Genomic DNA, 22,287 nt, shown 5'->3' on the forward strand with positions numbered 1-22,287 from the left:
ACACTGGCTAAGTATATCCTTTTTTCTTTCTTTCCCAACAAGAAAGGGGTAAGAGATGATTCTTTCCAGATCATGACTTTCTTCTCTCACTAAGGTAACCTTTCTTTTAGTCCTCTTCTATTCCCCTCCCTCTTTTTGCCTAGCATCTGGATATATCGTTAGGTCCCTATGAATTGTGCAATCACACCAGAATAAAATCAAGTTCATTTGGTAGTCTAGAAGCTAATGCCTCTGGTTCTACCTTGGTCATTTTGTCTGCTAGGTTAGCAAGTTATATAATAGGACCAAAAAAGAGAAGGCAAAACTTTCTTCACATCTCAGAGGTATTTAATCAGTATCTTTATTCTTAGTTCTTTGTGATCGCCACCCTGCCCACCATCTCCCCAGCTGCTATTCTTTACCCTCTCAGTCACTTTTTTCCCTAAGTACCCATCATTATCACCCCCTCAGCTGCCATCTCCTTATTTCTCTCACAGTGCCTATTAAGTAGGCACCTAATAAATGCTTGTTGACTTGATTTGCCAAGCCTCTCCAGCTATTCTCAGATTGATTACAGGCAGACTGAGTCACTAAAATTTTGAGATTCAAAAGTTTCTTCAGCCATAGGAATAGCATCTATCTTCCCCATGATTATGTAGGATTGTGAAGACCACAGTTAGCATGTTTCTGAATCATGATTTCAGCACTTTTCCCTTCCCATAGGGATAATCTGAATATTCAGGTTACTCTTGTTACATTGTTGTCTATGGCCCCATTCTTTCTGGGATTAGCCCTCAACTTTAATATTATGTATGGTAGGAATCTTAATTTTATTTTTTCCTGAATTTTGTTTTTTTCCCCATATTTTGTTCATTTATTTTTTTGTCTTTTATCACTTGAGTTTAAAATTGAATTAAGCCCAACTTTGGGTACTCTTGAAGGTTATTGGAAATTGAATTTTCTTTTAAATTTACTCTAGGGAATCTCTCTTCTCTGCTGTAAGTGGCATCTGATGGAGGTATAAGACTGAAAAGATTGGAAAGGTGTGGGGAGAAGGGAAGAGGGAGGTCGTCTAGGGCTTTGAATGCCAAACAGGATAACAAGGAGTGAGTCACTGGATTTTATTGAGTAGGGGGATGAATGTTCAAATCACCAATACTTTTACTTACACTAAAGCCTTTTTTGTGGTGACACTCAAAATCCTAAATCACTTCCCTACCAAGATCATAGAGCTTAGAGCCAGAAGGGACATGAGAGATCATCTATTCCAATTTTCTATACCATATAGATATGGTAACTAAGGCTTAGTAACTTGTCCAAATTAAGTAATAGAACCAACATTCAGATGAAGTTCTTTAAATCAAAGTCCCATATTCTTTCCATTCACTGGACTAAATTGTTCCCTTATATAATCTAAGTTTAACTTTTGCCTTTAAATGTGGAAATATTTATGTCTCCTATTACAGGTTAACAGTGAATTTGAAGCATCTCCTGATGCATTTTCCTACAGAATTCCTAACCTGAATCGGAATCAACAATACAGTGTCTGGGTGGTGGCTGTGACTTCAGCAGGGAGAGGCAACAGCAGTGAAATCATCACTGTAGAGCCATTAGCTAAAGGTATATCTTTCTTTGGGTACTAATCAGAATTATACTAGATATAAGCTAATTGAAAGTCTTACAAAGTTGAATGTGCCATTCCAAAGAGTGAGAGTTTTATAGAGTAAAGAGGACTGAACTTGGAACTGCACCCATGGATAATGTAATCCTAGATTTAAAGCTTGAAAGAGAAATGGGAACATTAAGACTAAATCTCTCATTTTACAGAGGAGGAAATTGAGATTGAGAGAAGTTAAGTGTCAAGCACAGGATCTTACATCTAATAAATGTTACTTAGATTTCAAACCAAGATCTTTCTGACCCCATGGATCAACACTGTATCAACTGTGCTACCAAACAGTTCTACTTCTAATATTTACTAGTATGACTTTGGTCAAGTCACTTAGCTTCAGAGTCATAGAGTACTAGAACCAGAAAAGTCCTTACAAACCATTAATCATTGGATGAATACACAAGCATTTGTAAAGTCCTTCTTTGGGCCAGGAAAACAAAAAACAACAACAGAAATTGTTGTTTCCTACCTTTAAAAAACTTAAATTTTAAGGAAGCAATGTTCATACAAATGAGAATATGCAAGAATTTAAACAGAAGTGTTAAAAGTGTAAATATAAGGTGTCATTAAAGGGGGCAAAATTTGACTCAGAAGGATTTTCCTCTCCTTTTAGAAAGGGATAGACCAAAATCATCCTGAACCATACTTTTCTCCAACCACAGGACTTGACATTGAGCATAACCTCTTTTTGGTCATTGCATCCCGGCTCCCATTCAAATTTCATCCTATTTTCTAGCATCCAGGAAATGGAGACTGCATAATAGCTCAGGATTAAAGCAACCAATCTAGTGTAAATAAATAAATTAGCTGACAGCCTTAACTCAGGGTGAATTTTTGCAAATACAAGTAATTAATTTTCTTTATAAAAATGGAGTTTTAAAGTATAGATCCATTTTAATAAAATTCATAAAAATTCAGAAATCACAATCCCTTGAGCCTATCTAGTCAGAGAAGCTTACACTTTATCCTACAAGTAACAGTGAACCCCTGGAGTTTATTGAATAGGGGCAGTTGGATGATATAGAGATACAATACTATAGTTCAAATCAGGTATCAGGAAGGTCTAAATTCAAACTTGCCCTTCTGTGATCCTTTTACCTATATAAGCCTCAGTTTTGCCATCTATAAAAGTGAGATAACAATGGCATCTATGTCACAGGATTGTTGTGAGGATCACTTAAGATAAGATATAGGGACAGTGAGGAGGTGTAGTGGATAGAGCACCAGCCCTGGAATTAGGAGGATCTGAATTCAAATCTGACCTCAGATACTTAATATTTCCTAGCTGTGTGACCCTGAGAAAGTCACTTATTCCCAATTGCCTCAGCAAAAAATACTAATAATAACATATAAAGCACTCTGTAAACCCTGAATTGCTATATTAAATGCTAGTTTTTATTATTATATAGTTAAGTTAGTTAGCAAGCTGATTAAAATCTCTGACCTGTTAAATAGTTCAAATAATTACTAGTTTTCCTCATCTACACACTATATGCAAAGATTTTTATTATACTCTTTAGTAGTTATCCACATCTTCCCTGTTCATCTTTAATCTCTTCCTCCTTACTGATTTCTTTTTATCTGTCTACAAATATTTTTTTACATCTCTATTGTCCATAAAACAATCTTTCATTGTTTTGTATGCTTCATCCAATTGCCATTTGTCTATTTCCTATTCTCTTCCTCTCCCTTTTGCCTTCAATAACTTTCTGCTTGCTGCAAGAATGTTATTGTAAAATAAAAAATGATGAATGTATGGTTTCAGTGAAACCTGTAAAGATATAAGAATTGATATGAAATTTACTATTTACATATTAATAATAACTTTGTAAAAAAATAAACTTAAAAATTTAAGAACTAAGAATTTAACTGAAGAATGCTGAGCAATGAAATGACCAATCATTCTGAAGGAAGGAAATTATTCCAAAGTATAGAATTCAACACACATTTTTGGACATGGCCCACATACAAAATTGTTTTCCTTGTTTGTTACAAGGATTTTTCCCTCTTTTCGATAGGAAAGGGATGGGCATTATTTGGTCATCAAGAGATTGCCAAAAAGAAAAAGGAAAGAAAGAGATGTTCTCTAAAACATTTTAAAGAAACTATACGAAAGACAAGAGACTGGAGTCTAGAAGAAAGCACAAACAGAACAACTTAGAAAGTAGAATGGTGAATTTATCATTTTATTCTTTAAGTATGTTATATCTCATAGAGATTTACAACTATATAAACAATTCCCTCTTTATCTTTTTTTGAAAGTTTGTTTTGGAGTTTGTTATGTTCACAATTTTTAATAGTCGGTTACAAAACAGTATTTAGACAGCGGATATCTGAATACCCTACTATTAGCTCATTCTCCAAGGTCTTTCCTGCTTTCTCTAGAAAATCAAAATAGTAGTTAATACTTGATAGGTTGCAAATTCCCATTAAAGGAAAATAAAATGATTACATTTAGGAGTAACCCAGGGAGCCTATTTATTCCGTGGGGAACTCAAACTAACTAGAATTCTAGGCATATTAGATAATTTAGTGACTTCTTTGGGAAGTCTAAACTGTTCCCTAAGAAAGGAACTTCCAGGTCACATGAACAATAAAATGGAAAATAGATACAAGAAGTAGATTAAAAAAGCAGATGCTTAGCAAGACATAAAACAACCCAGAGGCTTGGGAACAATTCAGAAATTTAAGTCTTGCTGAAGAGTCTCTGCCACTACTGCCCATTTCCACATCATCCTGTTAAAATCAACATGAAACATTGAATTAGTCTAGGTTACATGATGGGGAAGAAATATTGAAAGAAGAAAGAATCAGGTTTTCTTCTGCTTGAAGTAGCCCCTAGCTTAGGGAATCCCAAGGCAAGCTTTGCCCCCAAAACAACAACAACAACAACAAAAACCCAGTTATGCAAGCCCATAAAATGGGACAGATACTGGTCAGCTAGCAGAAGAAATAAATAACCATCAAATTCAGCACTTTATGCATTGTGTCATATACAAACCTAGAAAGGAATTTAGGGATGGATTTCAAGCTATATTATGAAGCAATAATCACTGAAACTAATTGGTGTTATTTTTTAAATCAATGAAATACACTAGAAAAAATAAAAATCAGAATGAACAGGACTTAATAAGCTCCAAAATATTACTTAGAAAAGAAGTTCCTATTGATAAAAACTGTTGGCAAAACTTGAAATCTATCGGGCAGAAATTAGATTTAGGCAAAAATCCTACATCATATTCCAAAATAAAGTCCATATACATACAAGATCTGAATATTAAGGATCATATCATAATAAATTACAATAAAGGCAGATTTTATACCTTTCATAGTTTTGAGTAAGGGATAGATTCTTAAGCAGAAAAAAAAAAAAAAGGAAGAGAGGCAAAAACCAAAGATAAAATTGAAAAGCTTTTACACAAACAAAATTAGTGCAGCTAGGATAAGAATAAAAGCAATGAACTAGGAAAAAAATATGAGGAAATGGTATGTTATTAATTAACTATATTACCCTAGTCTTTTATTTTATGTCTTTATATTTAGGAGAACCAGGAGTCATTCTATAGTTAAGAGTATCTTATAATCATTTTTTTTTTGTTTTTCCTTCTTCAGCTCCAGCTAGAATTCTGACTTTCAGTGGTACTGTAACTACCCCATGGATGAAAGACATTGTCCTCCCTTGTAAGGCCGTTGGGGATCCATCACCTACAGTGAAATGGATGAAAGATAGGTAACCAGCAACATAATATTTAACTTCTGAGTAAATCTGAAAATTATTTGATAATAAGCTACATAATTTACATAAGTACATAAGAATATGTCTGTTGCCCTTTTTTTGTTTTAGAAATTTTGCTATTATTTTTTAGGAAATCTTATTACACATCACTATCGTGAGAATTAATCTTCTAATAATTCTTCTGGTCTCTTTCACCAATCAATTCTTTCTATAGTTATCAAAATATTTTTTCTTAATGACCACTTCCCTACTTAAGTGCCTTCAGTAGCTTTCTCTTATCCATAGTATAAAATGGAAATTTTTTTGCCCAGTATGTAGACTTCCTACATACTTCCTTCAAATGATTTCCATCCTACCATGCAATTCTATTTTTAATTAGTTACTTATTTACTTCTGCAACATGCTCTTTTCTCATCTCTTCCTGTTGGAATCTTTCTTTTTCTTTAAGCCTAGTTCAGGTACCATCGAATTCATCAATTCTTACCTGATTATCCCCTAGCTCAATGTTACTTCTTCATTCTTAAGTTTTCTTAGGTCATTTTTCTTTGAATGTCTTCTATTGAATTTATTTGCATAAATTCAAGATCCTCCTCCATTTATCCCACTAGCATTGAATCACAAGTCTTTGTATACTTGGTGCTTGACACAGTACCTCTGTCTCTTTCTCTCCCTTCCATAGATAGATATATAGATAGACAGACAGATATAGGTATAAAATGTCTAAGCCTAATAAATAAACATAAATAATAAAATAGCTAAAGTAGTCAAATAAAAGTTGCTAGAAAACACGACCAAATTTTCATGGTTGAGAAAGAATCATAATAAAGGAATTATAAATAAAGAAAATAATTAAAAACTATATTACCCAATTATATGCCAACAAAACAAACTATTTAAATTAAATAGATCAATATTTCCCTTCCAAAAAAGTAAAATTGATTAACTGGAAATAATAGTTTAAAGAAACCAATCTCAGAATATTAAATTGAATAAGCCAAAGGAGGGGAAATCCTGTATTTATTCAATTAATAATTAATTTCTATACCAACTAAATTTTTTCATTCAATGAAATACCAATAAAACTACAAAAGTGTTATATCATGTAGTTTAAAAATATCAAAATTTGTGTGGAGAAATAATGGTAGCCAAAGGAATAAATGGGCAGTGAGGGAGTGGAAAAGCAACATCTAGCAGCATCTGATAATCAATTAATCAAAGAGATAATAAGCACAACAAACCATTAAATATGAGCATTGTATTCAATAAAATCAAAGATCCCCAACTACCTAAGAAAGGTTCACTATTCACCAAAAATTGTTGAGCAAATTGGAATGCAGTCTGGTAGCAACTAGACATAGTCCATCTCAAACTATATGCCAAAAAAACCCTCTATATTGAAAAGTTTAGGTACAAATTCAATGAAGTTAAAATTAAAAGCCAAAAAAAAAAAATTATTGGGGAGGAAAAAGCATCTAGCAAATTCCTTTGATTCAGATCTCCCACCCAACACATAATAAATTGAATCATATATATGTAAGAGTGACTTCCCAATAAATAATTAAAGTACATAAAGAGGTAGTTCTCAGAGGAATAAATCCAAGCTACTAACAGCCATATGAAAAAGTATGTTCTCAATCACTAATAATTAAAGAAAACAAAATTTTAAAAACTCTGAAAGTCTACTGGACATACAGGGGATAATCTACAATGACAAAAAAATTAAAAACACAATTGTTGAAGAATCTTTGGGGAAACAGGCATACAAATGCACTACTTCAGAGCTATGGGGTGGTCTAGTCTAGACATTCTGGAAATCTATTTTGGCATTTAAGAGTACTAGTCTTAGATACCCAAAAAGTTTCTAAATTGTTATACCCTTTGAGTCAGTTACATAACTGTTGAGTCCTGCTTTTTAGAGCCCCCAAGTTGTGGGTGACAAAACATACCATTGCTTTCTAGAGCCCCTATGCCAGGGTGATTAAATATACCTTCCTAGTGGAGAAGTGATGAGGCAGGACTCCTGAAGATGGTAGAAAAATAGAGTTTGTTTATTTCAAGTACATTCCCCTCTATGTAATGTAACAAAAACAACACTGTGCACATGGGACCACAAACAACTTGCTATTGTGTGTAGTTTGCCACCTGGTATCACTCTTCCATCTGGTATCACTCTGCTTCAATCTCAATACAGGTTGTCACTGGCCCCCCTGACTTCTCAGGAAGGCAGAGAGCCTTTAGGGAAGACGGAGAGCAGAACCCAAACATTGTTAGCAGATTCCCTCTGGGCTGAAGGGTCTTATACCTTAACCAGAGTTTCCCCACTGACTCTACACATGACAAAAGGATATATATCTAGAGCATTTATATTTCACAGCTACATTTCATAATATAGATATATTTGCAGATTTTCAAACAAATTGTGCTTTAAAAAAGCAGAAAATGTTAGAGTGAAAAAATCTAATTAACATTAATCTACTTATAATTAAAATTCAATGGAAATAACAAAACTCTCTGGGTTAAAGTATACATTTTACTAAGTGGTCATTCTTTAAACCAGTAAGTAATCCATGAGTATGTCTATGATGCATTTCTTTTGACTGAATACAAATCATAAATTCCTCAATATTTGAAAAGAATTGTAATTTAAAGAGACTTCCACAATGGACAAACAAAGCAAACTGAAGTTAATAGATTACAAAATTCATTGAATTACCTCTGAACCGTTTTTTGGCTCAAATGACACTTTAATCCAAAGAATTTCTCTTTGAAGAAATAAGAATTTATGCTGAATGATAAAATAATGTGAGTTCCATTGAGCATCAAGTATCTCCATACATACAAGAGTAGGGAACTAAATAAAATTAAAATTATCTCTCTTGATGTCCTGAAATATTCATTTAATTCTCTTAATTACATTATCACATTTGGGGGGAGGGGGGGTCACATAGAATATGAAAGGAATGGAGTCAGGAAAATCTAGGTTCAAATCTTGTCTTTTATACATATTAGCTATGAAATCATGATTATGTTACTTAACCTCTTATTGCTGCAGACAACACTAGACTTCATAAGTAATATGAGTTATTTTTCTGCATTGGGAATAGGAAGTTTCCATATCAAGGAAGTTGTACTTCCAAGCCAAAAAGAATAATCAAAAATATGAGATTATATTGTATCCAAATTTCAATTTAGTTTCTAAAGGAATTTTTGTATTTTCTTCCTAAGTTTTGATTAATTTTGATTTTAATTTGTTAAATTTGTTCACATTTTTTTCCTGTGAGGTAGTAACGGGATACCCAGTCTAGTAATGGTTGATGGGCGAAGAAGCATCTTCAGCAATGGCAGTTTTGTCATCCGCACTGTGAAAGCAGAGGATTCTGGATATTATAGCTGTGTTGCCAATAACAATTGGGGATCAGATGAAATTATTTTAAATTTGCAAGTACAAGGTAAGAAATTGTTCATTTGGGAGATAATTTTTGTTGTTAAAAAAAAAAAACTTATCTACCTAGTTAAAAATGAAGACAAAAAGGGACATTACTGAACATACAAACAAATGGACTACTGCTCCAAACTGATTAAAAACAAAAACAACAGTATAATTGTAGCAAGAAATTAGGTTTTTAGCATGATAGTAGGGAAAGATTTGTTTTCTAATTTTGTTCTTTTCAATAAATAAATTCTGAATGTGCACATAAACTATTGCAACATATCTGTGTACTGTCTGATTTTTCTTGAAGAATTGAAGATAGAAGTACATACTTATTTGAAGTGATTTGATTATACTCAAAGCATAAAATAAGCTTTTTGAGTTTCAGAATTCAGGGGAAATTTTCAGTTGTATTCCCAAAGGGCTATAAAGCTGAGCATACCCTTGATCTAGCACTACCACTACTATATCCCAAAGATAGAGGGAAAAGGACACACACAACAGCTCTTTTGTAGTGACAAAGATTAGAAAATAAGTAGATGCCCATCAACTGGGGAATGGCTGAATAAGTTATAGTATATGAAAGTAATGGAATATTATTGTTCTATTAAAAAATAATGGAAGCAACTAGTTGGTGTAGTAGCTAGAGCTCCAGCCCTGAAGTCAGGAGTACCGAGTTGAAATCTGGCCTCAGACATTTAACACTTCCTGGCTGTGTGATGCTGGGCAAATCATTTAACCCCTATTACCTCAGGAAAAAAAAATGGTGAACAAGCTGGTTTTATAAAGATCTGGAAAGATTTGTGTGAACTGATAATTCAACAAAACAAACAGAACTAGGAATACATTGTATACAGTAACAGCAACATTGTGTGATGATCAACTGTGACACACTTGGTTCTTCTCAGCAGTTCAGTGATCCAAGGCAATCCCAATAAACTTTGGTTTGAAAATGCCTCCACATCCACATAGAAAACTATGAAGAATAGATGTAGATCAGTACATGCCATAGTGACTTTTCTTTTTCTTCTGTTTTTTCTTTCTCTCATGGTTTTTCCCTTTTGTTCTGATTTTTCTCTCCCAATATGATTCATGAGAAAATGTGGGGGGGAAATGTTTCTATATGTAACCGGGGAAAATAAAATTTTAAAAAGAATTATGTACTTGAATCAAAATAAGATTCTTGGTACTTTGTGATTATCATCTTCTATAATAACTTGACTGTATCAGCAATAATTTACTGCCCTGTGATACAATAAAAGGGAGACATATTTGGGGTCTCCCAAATTAAAAAAAATTTTGGTTGTATTAGAAATCTTGTCTAATATTGAAGATTTCCAGCTTTTAAATTTCAATAAGTTTAACTTATTGTCAGTTTATAACATTATGTTGCTGTAATGAAATATCACGGCATAATATCTTGTATGTGCATTATAACCAAAAGGTATAAGTTGACATTTTAAAGCATATTAAAGGTGTTTCACATTTGAGATGCCTATAAATTTTTGTAACAATTAGTCCACCATTATTGGGAATTAACCAACAAACACTGTGCCATCAAATATAAATAAATTAATTTTTAAGTGAAGCAAAACTTTCTTTAGAACGAAACCTAGAACAAGTCAGTCAATTTTTTAAAAAAGATTAATGAGTAAGTATAAAGCTCTTGATGTTGTTCTCTGCATTTTTTCTATGTCTCTTATGAGAGTAACTGTAATGTTTGGGCTAGCTTTCTGGAGGACCTCAGGATCAGCCCATGTCCTTGTTCTTTGTGGAGAAGTGATAAAGGCAGGACAGTCACCATGAGGCTGGTCAAAAATGGAATACCTATCTTCCAGTCCTTCTTAGTCCTTATATATCTTATTGTAATTACAACATTACAAAATACTTAGTATGTGTGAACTAGAGAACCATTACATCACAATGCTAAGTACTAAGTATATCTATATAAGTGAACCATTATCTCTTCAATTCACTGAGTTAATACCTTGTTTCAATATACTTCTCCAGAGTTCTCTCCTTTTATTTTAGAACACAGGTGATCAGATCCTCCCTGACTTCTCAGGGAGGTGAGAACACCAAACCAGATATTGTTAGAAGGTTTCCTCTCCACTGAAGAGTTTTACTTGAAACAGGTATATATAAATCCATCAGAAGGGAGGTATTACACAAGCACACAGTAATATAACACAGGCTAACAGTGATGTAACAAACAACATGAATCAACATGAGGAATTATACATGTCTATAAATCCTAGAGATAGTCCAAAACTAATCAATTATTCATTACTTCATGTATCAGGGAATTAAATGATTTCTGCTGGTTTTGAAGTCCTGCAGCAGTATTATCAACAATTTTTGATATTCATGAGTCAATTGCCATAAATGCCATGCTCTTTCAGTAGTGGGTACAATCTGCGATGGAACCACCTGATGTTTCTTGGATTTTCTCCATCTCTCTCTGATGAACAAGGAGAATACAGCTCGTTGGGACCCATCTGATTCCTTCTCCATCTGTAGAGATACAAGCAAACCCTCTCCCCCAAGCAGTTAACCTGTCTGGTTTCTTCCATTCACCACTCCCCCATCACCTGGAGATTATCTACAGATGGTGGAGCTGTTCGCACTGGACACTGCCCTTCTGGTGGGTTATAAAGCCTGTCTGCTGGAGCCAGTGCATCTTTATCAAAAATCAAAAATTGATGGTATGAAGAGCTAAATTTAAAAGTTCTCTAGGGTTACCTGTGGCTCTCCACTTTCTTTTGTTTTTGGAGGAGTATCTTGATGTCTCTATTTTTCCTCCCTACTATTGTCTGTCCTTAAGAATTAAAAGATATGCCAGTGGTGTGTAAAATCTGATATTGTGCACAAAAGTGTGCAAAATGTTTAGAAATATATGCAGGTCCATTATCTGTTTTTATTACTTATGGCACACCCGTGATTGCAAAAGCTTGTATGAGGAATTCAGTGACTATTCGGGCAGTTAATTTTGCTTTAGGTATTGCAAAAGTAAATCCTGAAAAGGTATCTACTATAAACATGGATAAAAGACAAATGACCAAAAGGTTTATAATGGGTCATATCCATTTGCCAAATTTCATTGGATCTCAAATCACAAGTGTTTTTTTTTTGTTTGTTTGTTTGTTTTTGTTTTTTTGTTTTTGTTTTTGTTTTTGTTTTCCTGGAGGGAGCATAGAAGCATGGAAAGGAAGGCAAGTTATACAGGCTTTTACTATGCTCCTACCTTACTCTTTTGTTAAGCCAAATTGAAAATGTAAAGCTTGAGCACCTTGATGATATTTAGAATGAGATTCTTGGGATGCCTGAAATAAAGGAATATTTGCTAATGTGGTTAGAAGGCTATCTGCCTTTGAATTTCCATCAAAAAATAGGATCTGGAAGTCTACTATGAGAATGGTCATGCAAGATATAAATCTTACCTGGATGCTTTCTCACTTACTCTTGAAATTCCGTAAAGAGCTGATATATATTAGAGGCTACAAATTTTATTTGGGCTGTGGCAATTCTTTGTACCACACCTAATGAATAAGCTGAATCAGATATTACATTTACGTCTCCTAGATAATAATTAAGAGCTAACATGATTGCATACAATTCATTCTGCTGAGTGGACTGAAAAGGAATTCTGACTACTCTCTTTATAGTTAAGTCATCAGAGTATACAGCACAAGTGTTATGGTTGGATACATCTGTAAAGATAGGGGGTCCTTTAAGAGGAACCTAAGAAACCTTTTCTTCAAAAATCCATCACCAATTATGTAATAGCTGTGTTATCTTTAATGGAGACCCATGTGTAAAATTTGGAGTTGTAGCCAATAAAATTTGCCACATTGGGATGGTTTCACAGCATAAATTAATTTGTGTATTGGTATAAAAGGTATATATCTTGTCAGGTCTTGTCCTAGATAATTGTACTGCTCACTTAATGGCCTTCAATAAAATTCTAGCCACAAGCACTGGGAAAGAAGTAAGGCTTTGTTCTGGTTGTGCTGGGAGGTTCACCCACTTTATCATACTGTGTCCTTGATGAAGGATTGCTGTGGATACCTCTTTTGTAGCAAAAACTGATATTTCCAAGAGTTTACTCAAAACCCCCTTTTTTTTTGAGTAACTCTTTGAACCACATTGGATAAAACCAGTTCAACTTCTCTCAAATCCTTTTGAATTTCTTTTGTAAGCGGGTGTGGTGAGTTTAAAGCATTGTCTCCCCTTAAAATGTCATATAATGATTGTAATTAATAGGTAATTAAGACTAACACTGGATGTATCATTTAAAGTGTTCATCTTCTTTGTTCTGAAAGAAAGCTTTTGTACTGTAAGCACCTTAGGATATACTTCATATCCTAAATATAGTGTGTCTTTGAATTTTTCTAGAGTTATGTACAATGTGATGACCATGTATTTAAAATCAGCTGGAGTCAGGAATTCAGGTTAAGGGAAAAATCTTCAATCTTTATTGAAGTGAAGAGGTGGAGAAAGATTGCGATAGCAATATGGGCAGACAGGAAGCCAGCTAGCAGGGGGGATCAGAGGTGAAGGGCAATCACAATAGCAATGCGAGCAGCTGTAACAAGACACCAGCCAGCAGCCTCTTTCCGCTTCCCTTTCCACTCCCCTGCCTCCACCCACCAAAAACGTCATTTCCTATACAACACATCAGGACTTGCACAAAGAATGGGTAGGGGCCATTCTTTCTCCAAGCATATATATTAATAGAGTATGGTCCAATTACTATTTAGCCTCACGTGTTTGGGACTTCAGTGCATGAACTCAAGACTCAGCCCAATACACCTCCCACTTTCTTTTGTTTTAGAACACGGTCATGCCATCCCTGACTCCTCAGGGAGGTCAGAGCCCCCAAGGGGAGGTGATCACATCCTCACTAACTTCTCAGGAAAAGAGGTGAAAGCACTAAAAAGGAGATAATCACACCCTCCCTAACATCTCAGGAAGGGAGATGAAAAGCACCAAAGGGAAGTGGGGGTTGCTAGAGGGTCTCTGAGCTGAAGGGTCTTATTAGAAACAGGTATGCACAAATCCATCAGCATGGGAGGTATTACACAAGCACACAGCAATAATGGAGAGGCTATTAGTGATGACTCTCCCCACAGTCAGTGCAGACTTGATGTGGTATAACAAACATGAATTGTGAACGCAAGTAACAGTATAACAAACAATATAAATCAACATGGTATTGTAAAAGATTGCCAGAAGTCCTAGAAGGAGAGTATGTAAACAGCAGTCACACATACGCCTTCTTCAGAAGCCAAGAGATAGTTCAAAACCAATCTATTGTCCATTGCTTCACATATCAGGGAATCCAATGATCCCCCCCACCCAAGTTTTTGAAGTCCTGCAAAAGTCTTTTTATATGTTAGGGAATCCAATGATTCCAGCAGATTTTGAAGTCCTGTAACAGTCTTATCATTTCTCAGAAAATCCAATGATTCCTGAGGGCTTTTGAGTCCTACAACAACCTGATGTCTCAGAGAATCCAATGATTCCTGAGGGTTTTCAATTCCAACAATTTTTGATGTCCATGAGTCAAATGCCATAACTGCCATGCTCTTTCAATGGTGAGCACCATCAGCAACAGAAGCACCCATCATTTCTTGGGTCTTCTCCTTTGTTTCAAGGGTCTGCTCCCTTGGACAAGGCGAATACGGCTCATTGGCACCCATCTGATTCTTTCTCCACCTGTAGGGGTACAAGCAAACCCTCTCCCCCAAGCAGTTAGCCTATCTGGTCCCTTCCATTCACCACTTTCTGGGTCTCTCCACATTACCTGGAGATTATCTAAAGATAGTGGAGCTGCTCACACTGGACACTGCCCTTCCGGTGGGTTATAAAACCTGTCTGCCAGAGCCAGTGCATCTTTATCAAAAATCAAGAAGTAAATAGTATAATAATAGTATAGATTTAGAAGTTCTCTAGGATTACCGGTGGTTCCCCCTTTCTTTTGTTTTTGGAGCAGCATCTTAATGTCTCTGTTTCTCTTCTCTACTATTGCCTGTCCTTGAGGATTAAAGGGTATGCCAGTGGTGTGTAAAATCTTATACTGTGCACAAAAGTGTGCAAAATGTTTGGAGGTATATGCATGACCATTGTCTGTTTTTATTGCTGGTGGTACACCCATAATGACAAATGCTTGCGTGAGGAATTCAGTGACCACTTGGGCTGTCTCTTTTGTTGCTGGTATTGCAAAAGTGAATCCTGAAAAGGTGTCTACCACAACATGGATAAAAGACAGACAACCAAAAGATTTATAATGGGTCACATCCATTTACCAGATTTCATTGGGTCTCAAACCACGAGGGTTCTTCCCTGGAGGGAGAGAGTAGGAGGGTGGAAAGGAAGGAAAGCTGTACAGCTTTTTACTATGCTCCTAGCTTCCTCTTTTGTTATCCCAAATTGTAAACACAAAGCTCAAGCAGCCTGATAGTATTTAGAATGGGATTCCTGGGCCTCTTGAAATAAAGGTGTACTGGCCAACATAGTTAAAAGGCTATCGGCAGAGATTCCAAACATTGCAGAGATTCCAAACATGGCTACCATGTGAGGACCCTCTGTCCACTAGACCCTCTGTCCAGTGCCCTCCTTATCTCTACCTTCACCTATACTTTAACTTTGCTTATTCAATAATAAACCTCTTTTATCAATCTTAAAAAAAAAAAAGGCTATCTATCTGCCTTTGAATTTCTATCAAAAATAGGACCTGGAAGTCCACTATGTGAGTGAACATGCAAGGTATAAATCTTTCCTGGATGCTTTCTCACTTGCTTCTGAAGTTCCTTAAAGAACTGATATATATTAGAAGCTGCAAATTTTATTTGGGCTGTGGCAATTCTTTGTACCACACCTATTGAATAGACTGAATCAGATATTATATTTATGTTTCCTGGGTAATAAGTGAGAGCTAGCATGATCACATATAATTCGTTCTGCTGAGGGGACTGAAAAGGAGTTCTGACTACTCTCTTTATAGTTAAGTCACGAGAGTATACAGCACAAATATTGTGTTTGGATGCATCTGTAAAGATAGTTGGTCCTTTAAGAGGAACTTTAGAAACTTTTTCTTCAAGAATCCATCACCAATTATGTAAAAGTCTGGTTACCTTTAATGGAGACCCGTGTATAAAATTTGGAGCCATGGCTAATAAAATTCGCCACTCTGAAATGGTCTCACAGCACACATTAATTTGTGTATTGGTGTAAAAGGTGTATATCTTGTCAGGTCTTGTCCCAGATAATTGTACTGCTCGCTTAATGGACAAATCACTTTGGACCAACTAGCTGGTGAAGGTCAGTACAAAGAGAATTCAGCCAAAGTACATGGAGAGGAGAGCGTCAAGTCAGAAGAAGCCACAAGTCGGAGTTGAGCTAGAGCCAGGAGAGAATTACTTTGGAAGACAAGAGATTCATTCCATCTTTGTGCTGGCTGGAGGCTGAAGAAAACAGAGGCAGAGGCTGAAGGACAAAACCTTTGGATTTGGAGACATTCGGAGGGAGCTCTTGGAACCAAGAAGAGAGATAGGCCTTAACTAACTGGGCTATTTTGGAAGGAGAAAATAAACATTTGCATTTTTACCAGCTAGCTGCATTTGGGGTATTGAAATACTGAAATACTGAAAGCATCTATGAGTCTCTCTGGAAGTCCCTTGCCAGGAGAGACTCTGTCTTCCCATGCTGGGATCTTGGGAAGTTTGCATCATATCCTGGCTATAAAAGGCATTTGTGCCCACTGTGGCAGCAAATTTTATGAGCTCCTATAAAGGAGCATCCTTGTGCAGTCCTAGTATAATTATTCTGCAAACCTCATTAGCATTTTCCTTAGCAAGTTGCCTTATCAAAATGTCTGTTACTGCATTTTCCCCATTTGTTCTTGTGATAGCTGTGTGCAAACGTCCCACAAATTCAGAAAAGGGTTCATTTGGCCCTTGTGTTATTTTTGTGAAGGCCCCACCCTTGTCATCTTTGTTGTGGAGGGAAGCCCACACTTTAATAGCATTAGCAGCAATTTGCTCATATGCTGCTATAGAATAATTAATCTGTACTACGACATCTGCATAGGAACCTACACCTGTTAGTAGGTCACAGGTGATTGCAGCATGAACTCCACTTTGACTATTTTGTTGGGCTTGTATCCTACAGAGCTCACTATATTCAGAAAGCCACAAGTAGTTTTGTCCAGGTTCTAGGCATATCCTTGCTATAGATTTCCAGTCATTAGGGGTCAAGATTTCAAAAGCGAAATTCTGTAATAACATCTTAACATAAGCTGATGTAGCCCCATAAAGAGTGCAAGCCTTTTTCAGGTCTTTGAGGATTTCTAGATCAAAAGGAGCATATTTTCTACTTTCTTGACCTGAAGAATTAAACTGTTGAATTACAGGAAAAATGTGGTGTTGAAATTCCAATACATTTCTCCCTTCTGCTTTGGCTTTAATTAGTCCCTTTTGCAATCTAGTCATAGGAGTGGCTGGATGCTGGGGGGGAGGTGCTGGTGCTGTCACTGCCCCTCCCACTACCCCTCTTCCCTCCATCCCAGAGGGTGGAGTTGAGGGAGGGGAGTCAATTACCTGCTCCTTCGGTGGGGCTGAAGCTGCCTCAGATTCACCATCTGCCACCAGATTCATGCCTAGGTGGAAATTGAATGAGGACCATTTTTGTTGTAATATGCGGAGAGCTGTTGACCAATTAATGCCCAAGTATCTGGAGAGATTTGCTCTTCCTCTAAGAACCAAGGGGAGGTGTGTTTTAATGTACCCAGAAGTCTAGCTGTCTGTTCCCAAGTTATAAGTAGCCCTTGATCTTCTATCAGCTTAAGCATGCTTTCTATAGCGCCACTCCTGGGTGGGGGGGATGGGGGTGTTGGGGTGGGGAGAATCTTTAGCTAGGATCTATCCGATTTCAGCCAAAAAAAGTTACTAGTTTAGTCTTTAAGAAATAGACTTGTTTGTCTATTACAATACTCACCTAAGTTCCTGGTCACTGGAGACTTCTTCAGTGAAAGTAAGGTTTTTGGCTCCCATGCTTGGGTGCCAACTGTGGTGACTGTGTATTTAAAATCAGCTGGAGTCAGGAATTCAGATTAAGGGAAAAACCTAAAAATCTTTATTGAAGTGAAGAGGTGGAGAAGGATTGTGATAGCAATATGGGCAGACAGGAAGCCAGCTAGCAGAGGGGGATCGGAGGTGGAGGGCAGTCTCGATAGCAATGCGAGCAACTGTGACAAGATGCCAGCCAGCAGCCTCTCTTTCCGCTTCCCTTTCCACTCCCCTGGCTCCACCCACCAAAAACGTTATTTCCTATACAACACATCAGGACTTGCACAAAGAGTGGGTGGGGGCCATTCTTTCTCCAAGCATATATATTAATAGAGTGTGGTCCAATTACTATTTAGCCTCATGTGCTCAGGACTTCAGTGCATCAACTCAAGCCTCAGCCCATTACCTACAATTTGTAGCTCCTTAGTGGTTCTATGGTCTTTTGTAGACATGCTTCTAACATTTGTTCCTCAGGTGCACATCCCAATATATCATCCATATAATGTAATAGCATAACTTTTGGAAATGCTTTCCTTACTGGAGTAAGAGCAGCAGCAACATACATTTGGCACATAATAGGATTGTTTTTCATTCCCTGTGGCAAAACTGTCCATTCATATCTTTTATAAGGTTCAGCTAAATTAACTCTCTATACTGAAAAGGCAAATCTTTTCATATCCTCCTTATTTAGAGGGATAAAATAGAAACAATCTTTAACGTCTATAACCCAAAGAGCCATTCTCTAGGCAATTGAGTAGAAGATGAAGTCCAGGCTGAAGGTTCCCATAGTTTCCATCTCTTTATTTACTTTTCAAGTCAGTCAACATCTTCCATTTTCCAGATTTCTTTTTTACAACAAATACAGGGGAATTCCAAGGACTTAGAGAAGGTTGCCAGTGTCCTTGGTCAAGTTGTCCTGTACTATATATAACAAGGCCTGATTTTTTTCACTTGTTAAAGGCCACTGTCCCACCCTCACTGGTGTTTCAGTTTTCCATTGAATGGAAACAGATGAGCACGCAGGCAGGCCTTCAATAGCAGACTTGCCTAAAAAGCCCTAGTACTCAATTGTAATGCTAATTGTAAGATCTCTTCCCCATATATTGATGGGGATTTTTTCAACTACAAAAGGAGTAAAAAGAGCTATTTCACTTTCAAATATCCATCTCAAAGGGATGTCACTAACTTCACCTGCTATTGAGCTTCCTGTGCCAGACATACAAGTGTCTGCCTCAATCTTTGGTCAATGACTGGACTAACTGCTACCTTTAATGACTGTGCAATCCATACCCGTGTCTACCAACCCTTCCAGTGATATGCCATTTACATAGGTAGTGAGCATAAGTCGGTCAGCTGTAACAGCTGCAGTCTAAAATATTTCTGAATTCTGTTGTTAGGAGTCAAAAATCTGGGTAAATATCACTAGATTGCCTATCAAGAGTGTGTATCTGTAAAGCTGATGCTAATACTTCTCCTGGTTGATAAGTCACACTTTGTCTACCTATATTGGTGACTGGGATATTAGCTACACATTCTCCAGTGTCCCACATCAGTATGTTGATGAACACTGTTTTGTAAGCACTCTCAGGAGGTGAAATGGTCAATCCTACTGTACCTGTAGGCAAAGGATCCATAGACCAGATAGGGACAGATTTCTCCTCTCCAGGGGACATCTTAATAGTCCCAGCTGCATACAATTCTATTCTTTCCAATTGTAATCCCTTTCTTCCATCAGATTGCTTCTTGTCTGATTCATCATGTCAGAGTACTGAACTTTTAAAGATTCTCTGAGTGTAACATCAGCGGCCATCATGCCCAAAGTATTTTTTACCTGGAGCTGTGGAGCTGAGCCCCGCTTCCTGTTTTCCTGAGTCATTCTACATTCCTATTCCCAATGGAAGCCTCTGTTGAATTTTGGACATAGGGTTTTGGGTTTTGTTCTCCTACCCTGTCTTCTCTGGCAACATTGAACTTTCAGATGCCCTACTTTACTACATTGGAAGCATTGACAAGTCTCTCTGGAAGTCCCTTGTCAAAAGGGACCCTATCTTCCCATGTTCAGATCTTGAGAAGTCTGCATCATAGCCATTTGTGCCCACTGAATTCTTCTACAAACCTCATTAGCATTTTCCTTAGCAAATTATCATAATTTCTGTTGCTATATTTTCACCAATAGTTTGTATGATAGCTGTCTGCAGACGTCCATTGAAATCAGAAAAGGGTTCATTTGAACCTTGAGCTATTTTCATGAAGGCTTCCCCTATATCTTGACTTCCTGGAAGGGTGCCCCATGCTTCGATAGCAGCAGCAGCAATTTGCTCATATGCTGCTATGCTAAAGTGTCTGCAGACTTAAAGCTACTAGTTGATCAAAGGTGACTGGTATTTTAACTGCAGGTTACCTATTTCATTGGGCTTGTATTCTACAGTGTTCATTATACTCAGAAAGTCACAACAAGTTTTGTCCAGGTTCTAAATATGTCCTTGCTATAGCTTTCCAATCACTGGGGATTAAAATTTCAAAAGCTAAATTCTCTAATAACATCTTAACATAAGATGATATAGAGCTATAAAGAGTATAAGCCTTTTTCAGATATTTGATAATTTCCAAATTAAACAGAGTATATTTTCTTTTTTCTTGACCTGAAGAGTCAAACTTTTCAATAACAGGGTATGCTTCTATTCTTACATCATATATGTCCTGTCCTTCATTTTTAGCTTTAATTAATGCGTTTTGTAATCATGTCATGAGGGTGGACAAAGCTGCTGCATGGGTAATGCTGACTGAGAAGCACCATACTCATTAATTTCATCAGCACTGTACTTAACTCCTTTCTTGTCCAATTCTTCATGTTTTTCAGCTGCTTTGTCAGTACCATACCCCTCCTTTTTTCTCCTTTTTCCTTATTTTAGAACTTATGCAATTCCTTATAGCCAATTGTATTATGTTGTATATATAGAATGTTTCCTCAGGAATTGTATTAGGACCATTATCATTGTAATATTCAATTAGTTGCTCTCCCACTAGTTTCCACTTATCTGGTTCTAATTTTTCTTCCTTTGAGAGCCAAGAAGACATGTATTAAAATGTATCTAAGAGTCCAATGATCTGCTCCCAAGTTACCATCAAAACTTGCTTCTTTATTAACCTAACTATGCTTGCTGCCCACTTTCCTTGCAGTGGGAAAGACTCTTTTCTTAGTATTTGCTCCATTTAAGCTGAAAAACAAAAGTGACTAGTTTACTCACCCTATTTCCTGGAAACAGGGATTTCTCCACTGAACTTATGATCAAGTCAGTCAAGCTTCACTCCTTACATCCACATTTGGACACCAAAATGTAATGTTTGGGCTAGCTTTCTGGAGGATGTTGGTATTAGCCTGAGACCTTGGTCTTAGTGGAAAAGTGATGAAGGCAGGACAGCCACCACAAGTATGGTCAAATATGGAATACCTATCTTCCAGTCCTTCTTAGCCTTATATACCTTATTGTAATTACATCATTACAGCATACTAAGTATGTGTGAATTAGATAACCATTACATCACCATGCTAAGTAGTAAGTATATGTATACTAGAGAACCATCATCTCATCAATTCCACTGAGTTAATGCCTTGTTTCAAGTATACTTCTCCAGACTTCTGGATCTCTACAAGTAACATTCTGTTTCAAATAAAACAAAATTAACCAATTGTGTAATGCAGTGACTAGCCCGGAAAGATTCTTACTAAGTCATCAGTACAAGTATTAATAATAGCTGTTGCTGTCAGCTTCTTTTGCCCTTCTTTATAAATTAGGAAACAATAACTGTTTCTTTAAAAGCTGGAATTATTAAAGAACCAAAGATCATGAAATTCATGTGAACAGGAAAAAAGGGGAAAATTACTTTAAGAAAATTGCTTTTTTATTTAAATTCTCCTTTCCTGCTCAAGGATGTATTATTCCTGAAATTACTTAAGTGTTATAGAACTATGTCATCCAGACTTCCTGCAAATGTGATGAATGTTTCACTTTTGGCTTTAATGAGTTTATGACATTCAGAGACAATATTGAAAATTAAAGCCTTTTGTTGATAATTCTTAAAATATTAATTAAAGATCATTATAGTATGCCTCTTAGAACATGGGATGAAAAGACTTCTATGTGAGACTCTTTTAAGGACTCTGATGAACTGACCTAGAATTTCTCAAACCTTTTCTTTATCCAATGACTCTTGTGAGTCCTTCCAAAATAATACTAAATTTCAAGATGTTATATGCTCTAATGAGGAAAAAAATCTTGATTCATCATACTCCAAGGTTCTTTCAGTTTCATATGCTTCTAAATGTTGATAAATCTTTTTACTTAGAGATAAGATAACTTGGGAGATATTTGTAGTATTTATGAGAAAACTGAATTTTAGC

At 36.3% G+C, this 22,287-nt stretch overlaps 1 protein-coding gene across 1 annotated transcript in view; it reads left to right on the forward strand.

Moving 5' to 3' along the window:
* The window catches only part of DSCAM (DS cell adhesion molecule), an 818,605-nt gene that overhangs the window by 734,660 nt on the left and 61,658 nt on the right, over nucleotides 1–22,287 (forward strand). Inside the window, exons 21-23 of the mRNA XM_051990574.1 lie at nucleotides 1,446–1,599; nucleotides 5,264–5,381; nucleotides 8,673–8,836. Of these exons, the coding sequence (XP_051846534.1) occupies nucleotides 1,446–1,599; nucleotides 5,264–5,381; nucleotides 8,673–8,836 (436 nt within the window). The remainder of the gene's footprint in view (nucleotides 1–1,445; nucleotides 1,600–5,263; nucleotides 5,382–8,672; nucleotides 8,837–22,287) is intronic.

This window comes from Antechinus flavipes, chromosome 3 (assembly GCF_016432865.1).
Source record: "Antechinus flavipes isolate AdamAnt ecotype Samford, QLD, Australia chromosome 3, AdamAnt_v2, whole genome shotgun sequence".
In the NCBI taxonomy this organism is placed as follows: Eukaryota; Metazoa; Chordata; class Mammalia; order Dasyuromorphia; family Dasyuridae; genus Antechinus; species Antechinus flavipes.